Source organism: Neomonachus schauinslandi, chromosome 2 (assembly GCF_002201575.2).
Source record: "Neomonachus schauinslandi chromosome 2, ASM220157v2, whole genome shotgun sequence".
NCBI lineage: Eukaryota > Metazoa > Chordata > Mammalia > Carnivora > Phocidae > Neomonachus > Neomonachus schauinslandi.
The window spans coordinates 171,111,006-171,130,023 of record NC_058404.1 but is presented as its reverse complement, the minus strand read 5'-3'; the positions used below and the strand labels follow the sequence as shown (position 1 = coordinate 171,130,023).

Sequence of the window (19,018 nt, the reverse complement as noted above, 5' to 3'; positions counted from 1 at the left end):
CTATCCCACTGATTCCTTCTATTTTTCACACCACTCCACTGAGGGGGTTGTATGCGATGGTAATGACCTGAGGGAGGATTTTCTTTCCCAGGTACTAGAATTCAACTTCATCTTTTGACTCTAAATCCTGTTTTTCTACTACGTTCTTGCAAAGGAAGTTTTTAGATGGCTAAAGTTATAAAATATGTAATGTAGAAGGCCAGTTTGATTTTGATTTTTCAAATAGGCGAACTAATATTTTTTTTATAAAAGTAATGCATAACTTTGAACATGAGTTACATTTTAATTGAACTCGAAGGAGCCGTATATACTTCGGCTTACTTTCTTTATAGATCCTAATAAATTTTGTTTTGTAAAATTACCCCAACTTTAAACATCTCAGGCAACCACCCTCCTTAAAATCTGTTATTTCAGGGGCGCCTGGCTGCTCAGTCAGTGGAGCGTATGACTCTTGATCTCAGGGTTGTGGGTTTGAGCCCCATACTGGTTGTAGAGACTGCTTAAAAATAAAATCCTTAAATGAATAAAATAAAGCTTTCAAAAATCTGTTTTTTCACAGGAAAAATGGATTACTTTTCAGATTCTGATTCTATGACATAATCTGGATATTTCCTAATTTTGCACAATGTAGGTGAATGGTAATGAAACATTTTAGCAGCGGAAGAATTTTGTCGAATGAAATTTTTATAGAATTCAATGTAAAATAATTAAAACAGCATTTTATTTGTGCAAATACATGTTACAGTTTCATACAGACATATTTGGAACTATATCTAAAAATGCAAATGATAACATGAAGCTGTTTTGTTACAAATGCAGCATTGGGAGTCATGGATGACTTTTGCAGTTTTTGGTCAGCCGCAGCACAGTATCAAAAAACTTCTGACTGATAGGGTGAAATAATAGTGAATTAGACAAAATTTTAAAACACCTACTGTTGCAATCTCAGGATACTCTCCAGTTAAACTTAATCCCAAAACTTGAAAGAAGAGTAGCAGGAAATGTTTGTTTCGAAGTGGAATCACAAGATGCCTGGGTGGCTCAGTAGGCTGTCTGCCTTCGGCTCAGGTCATGATCCTGGGGTCCTGGGATCAAGTCCCAAAGTGGGCTCTCTACCCCCTCCCCTGCTTGTGAGCTTTCTCTCTCATGCTCTCTCTCAAATAAATAAAATCTTGAAAAACAAAACAGCAACAACAAAAAAAGTGGAATCACAAGTCATATCTTCTGAATTTGTTATTTCTTCACTCCTTATTACATAACTGGCCATTATGCCATGACTAGACCATGTGACCAAATACCTGGGTCTTGCTGGACATTTGAGTTAACATGTGTAGAGATATACTCCCTTGCACAACTGTACAAGAATGGACAGGCCTGAATCTTAAAAAGCCAGGGCAGAGCTTTGACCTTCCTAAACAATGATGCATTAATAAGCACATTTAAATGCACAGACATGATAGGAGGTCTATATAAAAATTCTTGATCCAGGGGTGCCTGGGTGGCTCAGTCGTTAAGCGTCTGCCTTTGGCTCAGGTCATGATCCCAGAGTCTTGGAATCGAGCCTCGCATTGGGCTCCCTGCTCCGAGGGAAGCCTGCTTCTCCCTCTCCCACTCCCCCTGCTTGTGTTCCCTCTCTCGCTGTGTCTCTCTCTGTCAAATAAATAAATAAAATCTTTAAAAAAAACAAAAATAAATTTTAAAAAAGAAAATGGAAGTGATAAATGCACGTGGTTTTTAAGATATCAAGTAATACAAGAGTTTCAGCCCCTTTTCCAACCACTGAATCTGCCAACACTGAAAACCACTTCCTGTTTGGTGAGATAATAAGTATCTTCATTAATGAAACCAGTTTTGGGGCGCCTGGGTGGCTCAGTCGGTTGAGCCTCTGCCTTCTGCTCAGGTCATGATCCCAGGGTCCTGGGATCAGTCCCACGTTGAGCCCCTCATCCAGCTCCAGCCCTGCATGGAGCTCCTGCTCAGAGGGGAGTCTGCTTCTCCCTCTCCCTCTGCCCCTCCCCATGCTTGTGCTTTCTCACGCGCTCACTTTCTCTCTCTCTAGTAAATAAAATCTTTAAAAAAAAATGAAACCCAGTTTGGGACGCCTGGGTGGCTCAGTCGGTTAAGTGTCTGCCTTCGGCTCAGGTCATGATCCCCGGGTCCTGGGATCGAGCACCACATCGGGCTCCTTGCTCAGCGGGGAGCCTGCTTCTCCCTCTGCCCCCCCCCCCCCCGCTTGTTTTCTCTCTCTCTCTCTCTGACAAAAAAAATCTTTAAAAAAAAAAAAAAACCAGTTTGAATAGGAGTTTCTCTTACTTGAAGCTGAAAGCATGTAACTTCAGAGATATTATCAGTATCAGAGGTATTACATTAACAAACATGAGTACCAGTGGCTTTGCAGAAAAATGGGAACAACATCCCAAAGAAGGATTCAGAATGTAAGCAGAGCAAGGTAACAGGACCAGCCGTGAGAGGGGTGTGAGAACATGCCCTTCATCCCCCTGAGGATCTAGCCACGCACGCTTTCACATACATTTTTACTAATAAAATACCATTTCAATCTATTTTAAGTTGGGCTTCCATGAAAATTTCCTCTGACAATGATTCCCTTGCTAAAATTTTGGCCACCGCATTTTCACTTTCAAGAGTTCTCTGATGATTCCTTTTTTTTCTTCTTTTTTTTTTAAATAGCATCCTGTTCTTGTTTCCTAGCTGCAAGTTCTTCTATTTTTCTCTCTGAGGATAACTAGTCTTTTGAAGTTGTGTTTCTCCACATTGAGCACTGTCTCCGTTTCCTTTGTTTTGTCTCTGCCCTTCGGGTTGAAGGGTCTCCTCAACTGCCTTGTGATCCTTGGCGGCACATGCCCACTGAGTGATGAGCCGCCCTCAAGCTGCCAGAATGCTGGGGTGGGGGGAGCCCCCCTGTAGTGTTTGAGGGGAGAGCTAGATTCCTCAGTGAGGGACTCCCAAATGTTTGGATTATTTCTCCAAAGCCATTCAAGTTTAAAAAGATAATATTTTTTTAAATAGCCTTGAGGGTTACCAACTTGGCTGCTGACTTTCTCAGAACTGGGTGAAGAACAGCAAGGAGGATGTTGGGGGGGGGGTGTGGGTCTCTGTTCAGCATGCAGGCTTTTAATTAGTTCACTTATTTCTAGGCTGGCATCTCACTAACACCCTCCCTATGTCTGAAACTTTCTGACTCTAGTCTTCCTGAAAATAAACCTCTAATAGCCTATGAGAGTGAGGGGTGGGAATGGTAGTTTCTTTTTGTAGGAAAGAGATCGGGTGCAACGAACTTCCTTACATGTACGGTCTTCCACAGAAGTCCTCTGTTTTCCGCCCCACACTTAGGCTCCATCCTCTGTGATACCTGGTGCTTCCAGTCCTTGAGATCTTTTTTTTTTTTTAAGATTTTATTTATTTATTTGAGAGAGAGAGACAGAGTGTGAGAAGAGAGCATGGGCAGGGAGGAGAAGGAAAAGCAGGCTCCCCGCTGAGCAGGAGCCCCACCCCAGGACCCTGGGATCATGACCCCATCCCAAGGCAGACGCTTAACTGACCGAACCACCCAGGCGCCCCTCCTTGAGATCTTCTAAGGAGCCATTTACCTACACCAAGAAACAGTCCCTTACATGGGCATTGATGTTTCTGCTCACTCTTCCTAAGTTACTCAGGTTCCCATTGCTTTCCACCTAAGACTTTGTTGACATCTCTCATCCATGCATGCCTCCTTTCTCACTCTCTTTGTCTGTTTCTAGCTTTCTCATTCCTTTCCTGCCATTTTATCTTATTTTTCCTTTACTGTCATGTTGGTAAGTAAGCTCGAGTGAGGGCTCATTCTCTCATTCAGGAGAGAATGAAAATAGTGCATGTGTTTAATTCAACACATGTAACTGGAAGTCCAGACAGCCTTTTGACTAGGGGCTTTGCTTTAGGGCAAAGTGGTGTTGGACTCAGAACGCAGAAAGAAGGCTTAGTTCTCGTGCAGGACAATTCTCATCGCTCTAGTGCTCCCCAAACAGTTTAATCAATTTCTTTAGAGAAGAGCCCTGTCCCTATCCCCACCCAGTTTGTTGGTTTGGGTTTTGGTTTTGGTTGGATCCCGGGGGCTGAGAGATGTAGTCACGTAGGGGTAAATGCACCAGGCTGCCTGTCATTCTGCTTGTAGAGGAGGACTGGGTGAGAAGGTTGGCTGCTGAAGTTAAAGACCCTCAGTTAAGCACACCCTGTGTATCCCTCTCTCTCTCCCACATCCTTTTGGGTAGATGGTCTGCTGTTCCGCGGGGCAGGGCCTCCTCCTCTGCCAGTAATCCAGGAAGGAGCTCTTCTTAGTCAATATACATCCATCTGCTCAATGCTTTCCAGAAATTTCTTTAAATCTCTTGACCACGGATGGTCCCTTCCTATTCTCTTTGTTTTATTGGATTATGCCTTTTCCCTCTCTTGCTATAATTTTCATGGGGTTCTAAGAAGGGAGAGGATATGTGTGTGCTCAGTATACCAGGCTGACAGAGAGCTCTGCTTGCTGTCTTTTTAATAATAGCTTGGTAGGTAGTTTTACATTTATACTGTAATTATCTATGTGTGTATATATGTATTTATATTTAAATCAGTCATCTGCCGGCTCCCTGAAACACCTCTGTAGAGATGCTTGGGTCACAGTTTGCAAATCATTGCTAGAGAACTATTAACACCTAATTTTCACTTTACATCTGTATGTTTGCCATTACGTAGGCATGGTCTTTAAGTGTTAAGAAAAACTATCATCCCTGGTAGCTTCCTAAGTTTAGTGTGACCAATTAAAACGACCAGGGTATTTCCTAAACTCTACTCATTCATATACAACCTCTACAATTTTTGCCCTATCTCAATGGGAGCTACAGTATTATTTTTTTTTTTTACAACTGACTGAATTTCTAAACTTAAATCCCTTTAAAGTGAAATTTTATATCCCCCTACCATAATGGAAAGTCAGCAATAGCAAAGAAAATGTTGATTTTATGTGTAAGAGTCTGCTAATTATTCCCAATTTTTATCAGCCTCCTATGATTATAGAATTTTTAGCTGGCACATGGTTGGTAGTCCTGCTAAAAATTATATTTCCCAGACTCCATTGTATCTGGTTGTGAATATGTGGCTAAGTTTTGACCAACAGTAGGTGAACAGAAATGATCTGTGCTACTTCTAAATTTGTTCTTAAAGAGTGGGCCATACCTTTCCCTTCTTTCTCCTCCTCCCTGCTGGCTGGAATGAGAACATGACTTTGGAGCTGGTACAGCCATCTTGGACCCTGAGATAGACTTGTGTCAAGGATGGCAGGGCAACCAGGTGAATACGCTGAGACCTCTGACTATGAACGTGCTCCACCAGCCCTGGACCACCTACCCAGACTTCTGTATGAGAGAGAAATGTATTTCTGCTGTTTAAGACACTGTACTTTTTGGTCTCTGTTAGAGTAGCCAAGTATATGTACTAACTAATACAATTTGTAAATGATGTTTATTCTAACACCTTCAAAATAAATTCCTATTAAAATTAAGAAAAAATGTATATTCACCTAAAATTAATCTCCCATGGTAGTAGTGGTATATTGTAAAATGCAGATCTACAATGAGTACTCTCTTTTATCTGTCTGCATTTAGAAAAAAGGAAGGGAAGAAGGAAGCAAGAGGTCACTGTATCCAATTTATCCTCTGAAGTTTAAAGGTTACTTATAGGGGTGCTTGGGTGCCTCCCAGTCCATCGAGCATCTGACCCTTGATTTCAGCTCAGGTTCTGATCTCAGGGTCGTGCGATCGAGCCCCGTGGCAGGCTCCCACTCAGCGGGGAGTCTGCTTCTCTCCCTCTGCCCCTCCCCTGGTTTCCTTGTGCTCTCTCTCTCTCTCAATCTCTAAAATAAATAAATAAATCTTTTAAGAAAAATAAAGGTCATTTATTTTTTTTTTAATATTTATTTATTTGACAGAGAGAGACACAGCGAGAGAGGGAACACAGGGGGAGCAGGAGAGGGAGAAGCAGGCTTCCCGTGTAGCAGGGAGCCCAATGCGGGGCTCGATCCCAGGACCCTGGGATCATGACCTGAGCTGAAGGCAGACGCTTAATGGCTGAGCCACCCAGGCGCCCCAAGGTCATTTATAAATATTATTTTACAAGGCTGGCGCTAATGTATTTCTTCTTGTGTTTTGGTCTAAAATTTGAATTCAGTGCCAGAATATGATTAAATTAGATGGTAACATCTGGTTTGGGGCTGCATGCTCTAATTTTTGTTTGTTTTTAAGAAAGTGACTACATTTTAAAAAGAAAACCTTCAGTGTTTCCATTTTATCATTTGAACCATATTCTAAAGTGTACAAGTCAGTGGCATTAGGCACATTCACAGTGTTGTGTATCTACTGATGTCTCCATTTTGACAACAAAATGAAGCCCATACTCAGCTTGGCATTCAAGGGTTCCTACAGTCTGTTCTTAGTGTAAGCTTCCAGATCAGCTCTTCCTCTTCATTCTCCTTTCAACTCCAGAGAAAAGGCAGCTTGCTTTCCCTAAAACCAGTCTGAATTTTCCTGAGTCCATCTTTTTGCTTCCATTGCTTCTGCCACTGATGTGCTCATCTTACCCACCCCTTCCTTCCAAATCATGTCTATTAAGACCTACCTCACATGCCATCCTGCCTCCAGGAAACCTTCCTGTTTTCCTCAGCTGGAGTGAACGTTACCTTTGTGCCCACATAGCATTTTATTTTTATCATTTATGGCAATTCTCATATTTAATCAATTATTTCTACATGTGTCTTAGCTTCTCTACAAGACTGCTCTCATTCACCTATGCCCTCCATTTTTTAGCACCTCACGGCATCTGCTTTATGGGGGTACAGACACTTAATTAGAAATAGTTTGAATATTGCTACCTGAATGTGAATACAATGGATCTACGGAGAGCTAGCCCTTAATTTCGCTGTCCTAATCATCTCCCCTTTCTGTCCTCAGCCTCCAGTCAAACCTCAGACCCCTTTCTGGTAGTTGGGAGTCTCCGAGAGGATAAAGGGCAGGGACTCACATCCTTCTCAGCTGCTGCTCAGGCTCTTTTGCCCTCTCTACCTTCTGATTCTCTCCTTGGGATGCCTAAGGCCACAGGTGCTCACTCTTTTCATAATACCTCTAAAATTAGGATGTTTTCAACGTCAAGAAAAGTTCCTATTCAAACCGTTGTGACCTTGAGCAAATTACTTAATCTCTCTAGCCTCCTGCCTTCATCTGAAAATGGGGATAGAACTTATCTCAAAGGACTTATGTGAAGAATAGATGAGAAGATGCACCTAAAGGGCTTGGCGTAGAGCCTGCCTTTGTAAGCTGTGTTAATTTAATTATACTCTTAGTGATTCCAGAGCCTACACGTGGTTCTGGTTCAGTGGGACCAGCTTGTTACGGTGTCTAATGGCAATGTCCATCCCGCCAGCCACTGTGCAGTAAGATCTTTGCATGACCACTGATCTCACATAATCTTTGTAACAACTCTTGGTGTTAGAGGTTAAATAAGGTTAGAGGAAAAATAAGGCTTTCAGGTAACTTAGCCAAGATATCACATGCTAATAGGTAGTGCAGTTAGGATTTAAAGCTTAAGTGGAATGACACATTCTGGAGAATGTGAGAATTGTGAGAGAGATTTCACTTTTCTATATATACTTTGTCTCTATTTGAATGTTTTGTTTTGTTTTGTACCATGTCCCTGTATTGTTTTCTTTCTTCCTTCCCCTTTTCCTTTCCCCCTCCCTCCCTTCCCCCCTTCCTTTTTTTAAAAATTTTTTTATTTTTTCCTTCCTTCCTTTTTATAGGAAGGGAAGAGGAGAGGGGCAGAGGGAATCCCAAGCAGGCTCCACGCCCAGCATGGAGCCCAACAAAGGGCTCTGTCTCACGACCCCAAGATCATGAAATGAGCCAAAGCCAAGAGTCCAACGCTTAACTAACTGAGCCACCCAGGTGCTGTCCCTGTATTAGTTTCAATTGTAAATCCTAGTTAATAATCTGACCAGTATTCATTGCCCCAATCAAAAACATACCAGCTAATAAAAATAGAAATCTTATGTCATTTAAAACACACACACACACACACACACACACAGTCTTTAATTTTCTTAGTAGGGAGAAAAAGGCTAATCACCTTCTTGCAACTTTTCACACAAAGGACTCAAATTGCTGTGTTAGGTTACTTGCCCAGTTACTGGTTTTTTTTTCTCCCCATTACAAACAGCAAATATACATGGTTCTATGAGTTATCTCTTGCCCTTTTTTCCTTCTCTTTAGTCAATAACTATACTTTACACATAATTATTTACTTATCAATCCTAGGCATCGAAACATCCTGCAACTTAAAATCAGTGCCTGATTCTATCTGCTTTCGCAGGACATCTTTGGGTTATAATCCCCTTAACAGAATATAAGATTATTGTGCAGAATACGAGAATATTTTCAAGCAGGAATGTAAAGCAAATTCTAATTAATAAGCTCATTCTCACCTCAGGGTCTTATGAGTAAAGAATTATTTTATGTTGAATCACTCTGGTGTTTTTCTGATATTTTGTTTTTTTCACTCTGATCTGCAAACGTTTTCTTAAAGAGCCAGATAGCAAATATTTTAGGCTTTTCAGGACAAGGGGCAAAATTGGGGACTTACATAACCATTTAAAATGTAATCATGTAAAAATGTAAAAACCATTCTTAGCTTCCAGGTGGCTGGCCAGATTTGGTCCATGAGCTTTGGTTTGCCAATATCTGATCTATTTGCTAAATTCCCACCCTTTCTTACATCATTTGAAAGAATGATGTAATACCCTTTTCCCAAAAAAGTGAGGAGTAATATTTTTCTATCTAATGTCAGACTGTCATGACTCATTTGTTACTTGCACTATGACAAAAAATACACCCATGCAATTGTTGATACAGAATATTTTATTTATGTATTTGATATCTGTACAGATGTCTGTCCTCATCTTTATATTTGTCTCTGCATTCTCACTGAGCCACAAAATTCCTAAAGAATGAGACTTGTATCTGTTTTACTTGATTTGTACATTCTCAGCAGAGAATAGCATCAAATGGACATCTGACATATTTCAATAATGAAAAAGTACAAAAGAAAATCAAATATAAGTCAATAAAAGCCATAAGAAAAAAGCACATGGAAACATACAAAAATTCTTATTTTAGAATTATGCTATACGTACTTTGTAAAATCTACTTCTTTAAGTTCATACATGAGATTATATTGGTTTTCTTATTTAAAGAAAAAGGGGAAACTTCAATGAGTTACAGAAATAAAAATGTAAAATACAGGTAACAAATATTTTTGGCTCTTGAACTAAAAAAATAATGATCAGTGAGAAAAAAATGAGATGTGAAGAATAAACTAGACCAATACTGATATTCTATTCATGTTAAAAATAAAACTGCCTTTTAGTCTTATTTGGATTGATTGGAAATGAGCAGTGATGATCTTCTTGGGCTAAAAAAAACAACACAGCTCCTTAAAACAAAAGGAGCAAAACCAAACTTATAGGGTCACTAGTAACATGGAAGCATAGGGAAAATGTTTTAAGCACATCCAAAAAGAAAAAGAAAAAGAAAAGCACACAAGGCCCCATTCTGTCCACTGCATCTTCCTTCCAGGTTCAAAGAGACAAGAAGTGGCTTGGCAAACACCTTACCCGATTAAGCCAGAAACCTCCAAGTCTCCAGGACACTTTTTGAAAGGTTAGCAGGTTTAGCCCAGTATTTAGGACAGCAATCTCATGGTTTAAAATACATATTTAATGACAAGTAAATAAACCAATGATCAGAAAAACCAAGGAGTGCCTTTTCCTTTACAACGTGATATTAAAGTGCTGGCTACGGACATTTTATAAAGTAAAAAGTGTTTCAGGTTTAATTTTTATTTTACAAAAATTGACACCATTAAAACCAACATGATTATTTACCACTCATCCAATCACTGAGGTAATAACATTATAAAAATATGTAAAAAATATACTAGATTCCTAATACCAGATATGCTAATTCCCATACAGCTAGGATAAATTTAATTATTAAAAAAATAGCTTTGTTTCCTTAAAAACACTTGGTTCATTTACCGTTTAATATCAGATAGATATCTGCTATCCTAAAGTACCAAAAAAATTACCAAAAAAATGGCAATGTCTATACTCTGGGTTTCTTGTTCGGTGGATCCTGAAGACTAAACTTTGGAATTTCCCCAGAAGGAGCATACGGAATTCTCTTTGAAGACACCTTTTTTCCAATTGTTTCAATCTAGAGGGGGGAAAAAAAGATTTTAGGAAGAAAATCTAGAGTATTTTTTTCCTTTTAAAAGCAAAAGAGGGTCTCAAGTGGTCTGGGTTGCTACGAAAGATCTTCGGTTCCCTCCATCTCTTTTGTGTCTCTAGAGTCAATCTGCACGCCACTCTTCCTAGTCATGTCTAGAGTCTCTTACTTCTGCCACTCCCAACACCGGACCCCCTCAACAGAGGACCGGCTCACATGCCGCCATTGTCTCAGCACGTGGATGGAAGCAACTCACAGACCAGATTCCAGGGAAATCACAGTTTCTCTCAAACTTTCTTCTCGTGTCTGCTTCCCTTATTCTAAAAAATTAGCATACGCTGTCATAGCGTAGATTTCAGGAGTTCAGGCTTCAGAGTCTGAAAGGCCCCAGCTGCATTCCTGACGGATAATTGTGTCCACCTAAGCTCTCTAGGTCTTTCTTCCTCATTTGTAAATGGTGTCACTACCACTTACTTCCAAAGGTTGTGGTATGGATTAAATTACATAAAGTGCTCGGCACTACGCCTGGCAGACAGTCAGCCTTCAATAAATAAATGGTAGTCAATTTTTATTTTGCGTATTACAACAAACTTTTCCTCACATATCCAAAATCATTAATCTTATTTTTAAAGGCACTGCTTCTTCAACGATCATAAATTGAGCTCCTCTCTACAGCAAAAATATACTAGGTAATTTTCATAAAGGTCTTTTGAGTTAAAAATTAATACTTAATTCTGACTCAGAGGGCTTCTGCTTTGTATTCATCAATTGTCTCAGTGACTTATAAATGCCCTTTATTTAGTGATTCCATTCCTACTTTTTTCCCTATTTTTTAAAATCCCTACCACAAAAAGTTAACTTTTATAAGAACCCAAACTCAAATTAAATATATATACATTAAAGAGTATATATATATGTGTATATATATCTATCGATCTTTACAACTCTTCTCCCTTAGATGAGTCATACAAGTAGGAGAGAAAATGTGTCTATGCCTTGGAAGTCATCTTTAAAAAATAACATTGCTTCAGTTTAAGTCATGACTGGCAAGAGTAGTCATGCTGTTACTCACTAAGGAGGGGCAGGACAGAAGAATCCCCAAGGTCCCTGATGGAGTGTTAACAGACAAGGATGTCATCTGATTCTTGTTGCAAGTGAATCTTTCATGAATGAGAAATGAGCACCAATTCTAAATAAGAAGGATCTTCAACAGCTCAGTGACAGGTTACGGGAACTAGAACACATATTCTGAGCAGTAGATGAGGCCCTATCAGTATGTCCCCAAGACAGCTGGTGCTGAGCAGACGCACATGGCCAGCTCTAACCCCTGCCCCGCTCTGCTCTGCTCAAGGACTCTGCTGACTGCAATCTCCTGGCATATTTCCTTATCCTCCTCAACCTCACCTCAAGCCTCCCGCCCCCACATCCACACTGCTCTGAGGAAATGGAAAGTACCTCCTTCTCATGAATACTCATGGGACTCCTGGGGGAAACTGATAGAGATGCAACATAAAATGGACGGGTCGGGTGACTGTCAGCTCTCTGAACATTCCAGAATTAACTGACAAACTTGGAATTGAAAAGGGCCAGTCCCACGGAAGCTCCCATACTTTTCACTCAGACTCTCAGGTGCTAGGACAGTGCTGAGCACTCAGAAGGTATAGGATCCTATACAACATGTGACAACTATACTGCATTTTGCAGTTTTGTTTGGTCTTAAGGTTTTATTTATTTATTTATTTGTCAGAGAGAGAGAGAGCGAGCACAAGCCGGGGGAATGGCAGGCAGAGGGAGAAGCAGGCTCCCTGCTGAGCAAGAAGCCCGATGTGGGACTCCATCCCAGGACCCTGGGACCATGACCTGAGCCAAAGGCAGTCGCCCAACCAACTGAGCCACCCCAGGCGCCTGAAAAAAATTTACTTTTAAGTTCGTATATTTTCTTACTTGATCTTTAGATGAGGTAAGGCAAGGTACAGTCTATCCCCATATAATAGGCAACTGCTGAATCCTAGGTACTACATAAGGAAGACCACTACTGAATGATCTTTAGATCACAAATTAAGGAGGGAATAAAGTAATTACACACAGCACATAGACATTTCCCAGAGAACACATTGCCCCAATTTATGTTATTGCTAAAGAAGGGAATATTAAAATACTAAAACTCAAACCCACTAAAAAGCAAATGACCAAACAAACAAAACCAAACCAGTCTGGGACCATAATTACCTGGAAGCCAATGGTTTGTAATTCATTGTGGAGCCCATCCAGGACACGTCGCCCATCAAAGATAAAGGCTGGCTTCAGCATTTTTTTATGAATGCGTTCATAATCCAGTTCCTATAAAGACAGAACGAAAAAAACAAAACAATTAGAACATATACATGAACACACACTCAACCCCAAATGATACCAGAATACTTCTAAAATTTTCATTAATATGACTTCTGTCACCTCACCTTAAACATGTCCCACTCTGTGCAAATAACCACGGCATGGGCGCCATCACAGGCTTCATATGGGTCCTTGGAAATGGTCACGAGCCGGGACACTATAACGACAACAGCCACGAGATATTGGCAATGAGAAAGGAGTTATCTGAAATTACGCACTTTACTACTAGGATTGCAGGCAGAGTTGAGGGTCTGACAGAAGTGGAATGGTCTGGTTGAAATGAGAATGAGAGGAATGGTGGACGCCTGGAGCACCTGCACCTTGCCCTAGCAGCATCTCCTTGGAACCTCTGAGGCTTTTTAGAATATGTTGGAAAAACCATTAGACTTACCCACTGCCGATCACTTCAAATCAAAGTTGATGGAACAATGTCTAAGAGTTTAATTTTAGAGAAATGAGGCTGAAAAGAGGGCCTACGAATGATATAAATGGAACGACCATGGAAGCAACACAAATGTCTATCAGTAGATGAATGCGTAAAGATGTTTTTTTTAATTTATTTATTTATTTTTTTAAATGTCCATACAGGCGAAGGTTTTTTGTTTTTTTTTTTTTAAAGATTTTATTTATTTATTTGAGAGAGAGAATCAGATAGAGAGAGCATGAGAGGGGGGAGGGTCAGAGGGAGAAGCAGACTCCCTGCTGAGCAGGGAGCCTGCTTCTCCCTCTCCCACTCCCCCCGCTTGTGTTCCCTCTCTCGCTGTGTCTCTGTCAAATAAATAAATAAAATCTTTAAAAAAAAAAAATTAATATATATTCCATTGTGTACACACACACACACACACACACACACACACACACAATGGAATACTATTCAGCCATAAAAAAGAATGAAATCTTGCCATTTGGAATGACATGGATGGAGCTAGAGAGTATGATGCTAAGTGAGGTAAGTCAGAGAAACAAATACCATATGATTTCACTCATGTGGAATTTACGAAACAACAACAAAAAAAAAACAAAGGAAAAGAGAGAGAGAGAGACAAACCAAGAAACAGACTCTCAACTATAGAAAACAAACTAATGGTTACCAGAGGGGAGGTGGGTGGGGCGATGGGTGAAATAGGTGATGGGGATTAAAGAACACATTTATCATGAGGAGCACTGAGTAATGTATATACTTGTTCAATCACCATATTGTAAATCAGAAACTAATATAATACTATATGTTAACTATACTGGAATTAAAACTTTTTTAAAATGCAGCATTTCATTAAAACACACACACACAAGGACAGAACAACCAAAGGTTTCTAGAGAACAAACAGGTTTTAGGGCCCATACTCAGAGTGATTCATGAGACTCAAGCCTTACCTTGGTCATCCTGTGAAACTCCTGGGTGAGAAAGATCCACAACTATTTGTTCCCTTGGTACTTTTGGATCATATATATGGAGATGTGCACCTTCATCCATCAAATATTTGCTGATATATATACTAGAAGATTCTCTGAAGGAAAAAAAAATCAGTATTGCTAAGCTTTGAAATGGCATATATTCTAATATCTAGGAGTTTATAGAGGTAAGACTCTATTTCTTGTGAGGATACAGATACTCACTTTATTTTTACTCTTTATACTATATATATATGTATATATTTCACATACACACATCCACCATTAAAAATCAAAATGAGATGAAGAGTCAGCACTCTCAAAGGGGTAGAAATATTTTAAAGAACTGATACCTCGTATCACCAGTGTCCTTTTTGAATGCAAATCCCAAAATAGCTATCTTCTTATCAGTTACCGTATTAAACAAACTGTCTATAATCCGGGAAGCAAACCTCCTCCTCTGGTAGTCATTCATATCTATGACCTGAAATTACACATACAATTGTGCAATGTTGCGTACAGTTAGTGCAGTTAAAAGAAGTGCATCCTATGCCATACACTGCTCACAGTTTTACAGGACTATTGTATGAATACCAGCCTCATAAAGTAACAGGAGGCAAAGATTAACCAACCTCTTTAGTATCTACTGGTTTAAAAAAAAGAATTAGTACCCTACCACTTAAAGCCATCATGAACATTTTCACTTGGCTTAACTTTCCATGCATCAATCTGGGATGGAATGAATATAAAGATGGGGAGTACAGTTAAGTTTCAACCCCATTAGAGATCTAGCTATAAGAACAGCCTAAAATGGAAAACAAGTGCTTTCCTTAGCCAACTTCTCCAAACCCTGTGGAAGCAAAGCTATAAGCAATACAATCCCAAAGCATCCCCTCATATGCTTACCCCTCACCCCTCACCAGCGAGTACAAAGTGGACAGAGAACAGTTGAACAATGCAGAGTTATAGTTGCCCTCTGGATGAACCATAACACCACTAACCCTTGGCAAACTTGTTGTTTTTTTGAGAGAGAGAGTGTGTGTGTGCAGGGAGGAGGAGAGGGAGAGAGAGAGAATCTTAAGCAGGCTCAATGAGATCTCACGACCTTGAGTTCATGGCCTGAGCCGAAATCGAGTTGGAAGTTTAACCAACTGAGCCACCCAGGTGCCCCTCTCCCTTGGCAAAGTTTTTAAATTGATATTATAAAAGTCTCTGATCACCTAATCCTTTACTCTCCTAAGGGTATAAACAATCTTCATATTGGTGACCAGATGAATATAAGGAAAGAGACTGGTTTTTACCTTTTTTTTTTTTTTTTTTTTACAGCTCTGATTTCTAGGGCCTGTCACAAAATTTGAAAGCTTGGGAAATGAGCCCAAAATGTTACAAAATCAAGCATTTATCTGCATTTCTGCCATGATGGACAGGAAGATAAAGTCACCTTGCTGGATCGAGTGAAACAAACTTTTACATTGTACATTTTTCTTAAAAATGTGCATTTTCCTATATTCTCACCCACTGCTGAAATCTATAAAACTATAAACTTGCAGAAAAATTTTGGGGGAAGATATATATACTGGCTGGTATCTTGGACAAATTATTTAACATCTCTAAGACTCAGTTTCCTCACCTATAAATGGGGGATAATATTAGTGATGAGGACCAAACGAAATACTACATGCAAAGTACCTAAAAAAATGCCTGGCACAGAGAAAGCACTCAATTAATGTTAACTCTATTTTCAATTTGGGAAAGGTCTCTAAGTTTAGCTCTGAATCTCAAAAGGACAAAACAGATATCAACACACACAAGCCACCTGAAAGCATTACAATACAGGTTCTTCCTTTATTTTGATTTTCTGCCTTTCAAGATAGAAAAGAGTTATAATTTTTTCTTTTTTAAAAAAATATTCTTTTATTTATTTATTTTTAAAGATTTTATTTATTTATTTGCGAGAAAGAATGAGTGAGAGAGAGAGCACGAGCAGGGCGAGCAGCAGAGGGAGAGGGAGAAGCAGACTCCCCCTGCTGAGCAGGGAGCCCAATGCAGGGGCTCAGTCCCAGGACCCTGGGACCATGACCTGAGCGGAAGGCAGATGCCCAACTGACTGAGCCACCCAGGCACTCCAGAAAAGAGTTATAATTTTTTTAAAGATTTATTCATTTATTTTAGAAAGAGAGTGAGGGAGAATGTGGGGCTTGGGGCAGAGGGAGAGGGAGAGGGAATCTCAAGCCGACTCCACAATGAATGCGGAGCCTGAGGTAGGGCTCAATCCCAAACCAAGAGTTCTATCTTTAACTGACTGCGCCGCCCAGGTGCCCGAAAAGAGTTATAATTAAGAATAATAGTTCTTAGGATGTCTGGGTAGCACAGTCGGTTAAGCATCTGATTCTTTTTTTAAAGATTTTTTATCTATCTATTTGACAGAGAGAGACACAGTGAGAGAGGGAACGCAAGCAGGGGGAATGGGAGAGGGAGAAGCAGGCTTCCCGCAGAGCAGGAAGCCCAATGTGGGGCTCGATCCCAGGACCCTGGGATCATGACCTGAGCCAAAGGCAGACGTTTAACGACTGAGCCACCCAGGCGCCCCAAGCATCTGACTCTTGATTTTGGTTCAGGTCATGATCTCAGAGTCTCAGAGTCATGAGATCAAGCCCTGTGTGGGGCTCCGGGCTGAGTGTGGAGCCTGCTTAAGATTTTCTCTCCCTCTGCCCATTCCCCCACAAAAAGAATAATAGTTCTTGCTTTATTTTGGGAGCAAACTTGTTATAAAACTAGAAGAAATATGATTTACCAGAATTACCATCAGAGTTCATTCGCAAAAAAGACAATTAAGAACAGAGAAGCCTAAGAAATAAAACTAAAATAAATGAATATAGGGGCGCCTGGGTGGCTCAGTCATTAAGCGTCTGCCTTCGGCTCAGGTCATGATCCCAGGGTCCTGGGATCGAGCCCCACATCGGGAAGCCTGCTCCGTGGGGAGCCTGCTTCTCCCTCTCCTGCTCCCCCTGCTTGTGTTCCCTCTCTCGCTGTCTCTCTCTCCATCAAATAAATAAATAAAATCTTTTAAAAAATAAAATAAACGAATATAATGATAGTTGAGTTCCTGGAATAAAAAAATCCTATCAAAAGCACTTTATAGACAAAGGGTCAAATGTTTTCATTAGAAGTTAATCAAAAGTTGTTGACTATCAAGATTAATACCTGCTGCCAATAACGAGCTACTTCAGGCAAATTCAGAGCCTCACAGAGATAAACCAAATTCAGAACATCTTTCTGAAAGCAGCTTCCACCAAAACCTGAAGAAAAAAGTGACAATATTTTCATTTAAGAACCACGACCGAATCATGTGACAAATCTGTCATACTAAATTTGAGGGCCTATGCTAGAATTTTTTTCTAAGTAAACTCCATACCACATGTGGGGCTCGAACTCACAACCCCGAGATCGAGAGTCACGTGCTCCACTGACTGTGCCAGCCAGATGGCCTTATGCTAGGATTTTTTTTTTTTTTTTTTAGAGAGAAGGGAGGGGTGGGAGGGTTAGAAGGAGAGGGAGAGAGAGAATCTTAAGCAGGCTCCATGCCCAGTGCAGATCTCACAACCCTGAGATCACGACCTGAGAGGAAATCAAGGGTCAGACATTTAACCAAGTGAGTCACAGAGGCGCCCCTAGGATTTTTAATACTAAAATTCAGATGTTGGAAATTTAGTGGGTTTATAGATTGTGTGAAATCTTTAAGCAACTAATAAACTCTATAAATAATTTCCAGATAACCTTCTCGTTAATGTTTTATTATGGCTACATTTTCTATTTTATTTCTCATTCATCTAGTATCACCGCCCTACATCTCTTACTTTAGCACAGGGCTGGTAAACTTTTATGGGACAAATTGTCAATATTTTAGCCTTCGTGGGCCACACAGTCTCTGGCACAACTATTAACTCTGCCTTTGCTCAAAAGCAGTCAGACAACATGTAATAAAATAGCCATGGCTAAGTGTCTCTTTAATCCCCATTACCTATTTCACCCATCCCCCACCCACCTCCTCTCTAACTATGTTCTTTATAGTTGAGTCTGTTTCTTGGTTTGTCTCTTTTCTCCTTTGTTTTGTTTCTTAAATTCCATATATGAGTAAAATCATATGGTATTTGTCTTTCTCTGACTGACTTATTTCACTTAGCATTATACTCTCTAGATCTATTCCTGTTGTTGCAAATAGCAACATTTCATTTTTTTTATGGCTAATATTTTAATACACACACACACACGTATGTGTGTGTGTGTGTGTGTGTGTATTCCACTACCCAGTAGTGGAATTACTGGATCATATGGTAATTCTATTTTTAATTTATGAGGAAGCTCTATACTGTTTTCCACAGTGGCTGCACCATCTTACATTCCCACCAACAATGCACAAGGGTTCCTTTTTCTCCGCATCCTCGCTAACACTTGTTGTTTCATGTGTTTTTGATTTTAGCCATTCTGACAGGTGTGGTATCTCATTATGGTTTTGATTTGTATTTCCCTGATGATGAGTGATGTTGAGTCTTTTCATGTGTCTGTTGGCCATCTGTATGTATTCTTTAAAGAAATGTTTGTTCATGTCTTCTACCCCCACCCTTTTTTTAAAGCTCTATGCCCAAAATGGGGCTTGAACTCATGATCCTGAGATCAAGAGTCACAAGCTCTACAGACTGAGCCAGGCAGGTGCCCTGTATCCATTTTTTATTGGATTATTTAGTTTTTTGGGTGTTGTTATATAAGTTCTTTTATATTTTGGATACTGTTTATCGGATATGTTATTTGCAAATACCTTCTCCCATTCAGTAGGTTGTATTTTAGTTATGTTGATACATAATCGTTTTGTGTTGCTTTTTTTTTTTAAGTAAACTGTACCCCCAACGTGAGGCTCAAACTCA

General features: G+C 40.0%; 1 protein-coding gene across 1 annotated transcript in view; it reads right to left on the bottom strand.

The window, feature by feature from the left end:
• Positions 1–8,931: 8,931 nt before the first annotated feature.
• The window catches only part of UGDH (UDP-glucose 6-dehydrogenase), a 32,410-nt gene continuing 22,323 nt past the window's right edge, over positions 8,932–19,018 (bottom strand). The window contains exons 7-12 of the mRNA XM_021701570.1: positions 17,301–17,395; positions 14,450–14,580; positions 14,079–14,212; positions 12,770–12,861; positions 12,540–12,650; positions 8,932–10,298 (exon numbers count right to left, since the gene is read on the bottom strand). Coding sequence (XP_021557245.1) covers positions 10,188–10,298; positions 12,540–12,650; positions 12,770–12,861; positions 14,079–14,212; positions 14,450–14,580; positions 17,301–17,395 — 674 coding nt within the window. The 3' untranslated portion in view covers positions 8,932–10,187. The remainder of the gene's footprint in view (positions 10,299–12,539; positions 12,651–12,769; positions 12,862–14,078; positions 14,213–14,449; positions 14,581–17,300; positions 17,396–19,018) is intronic.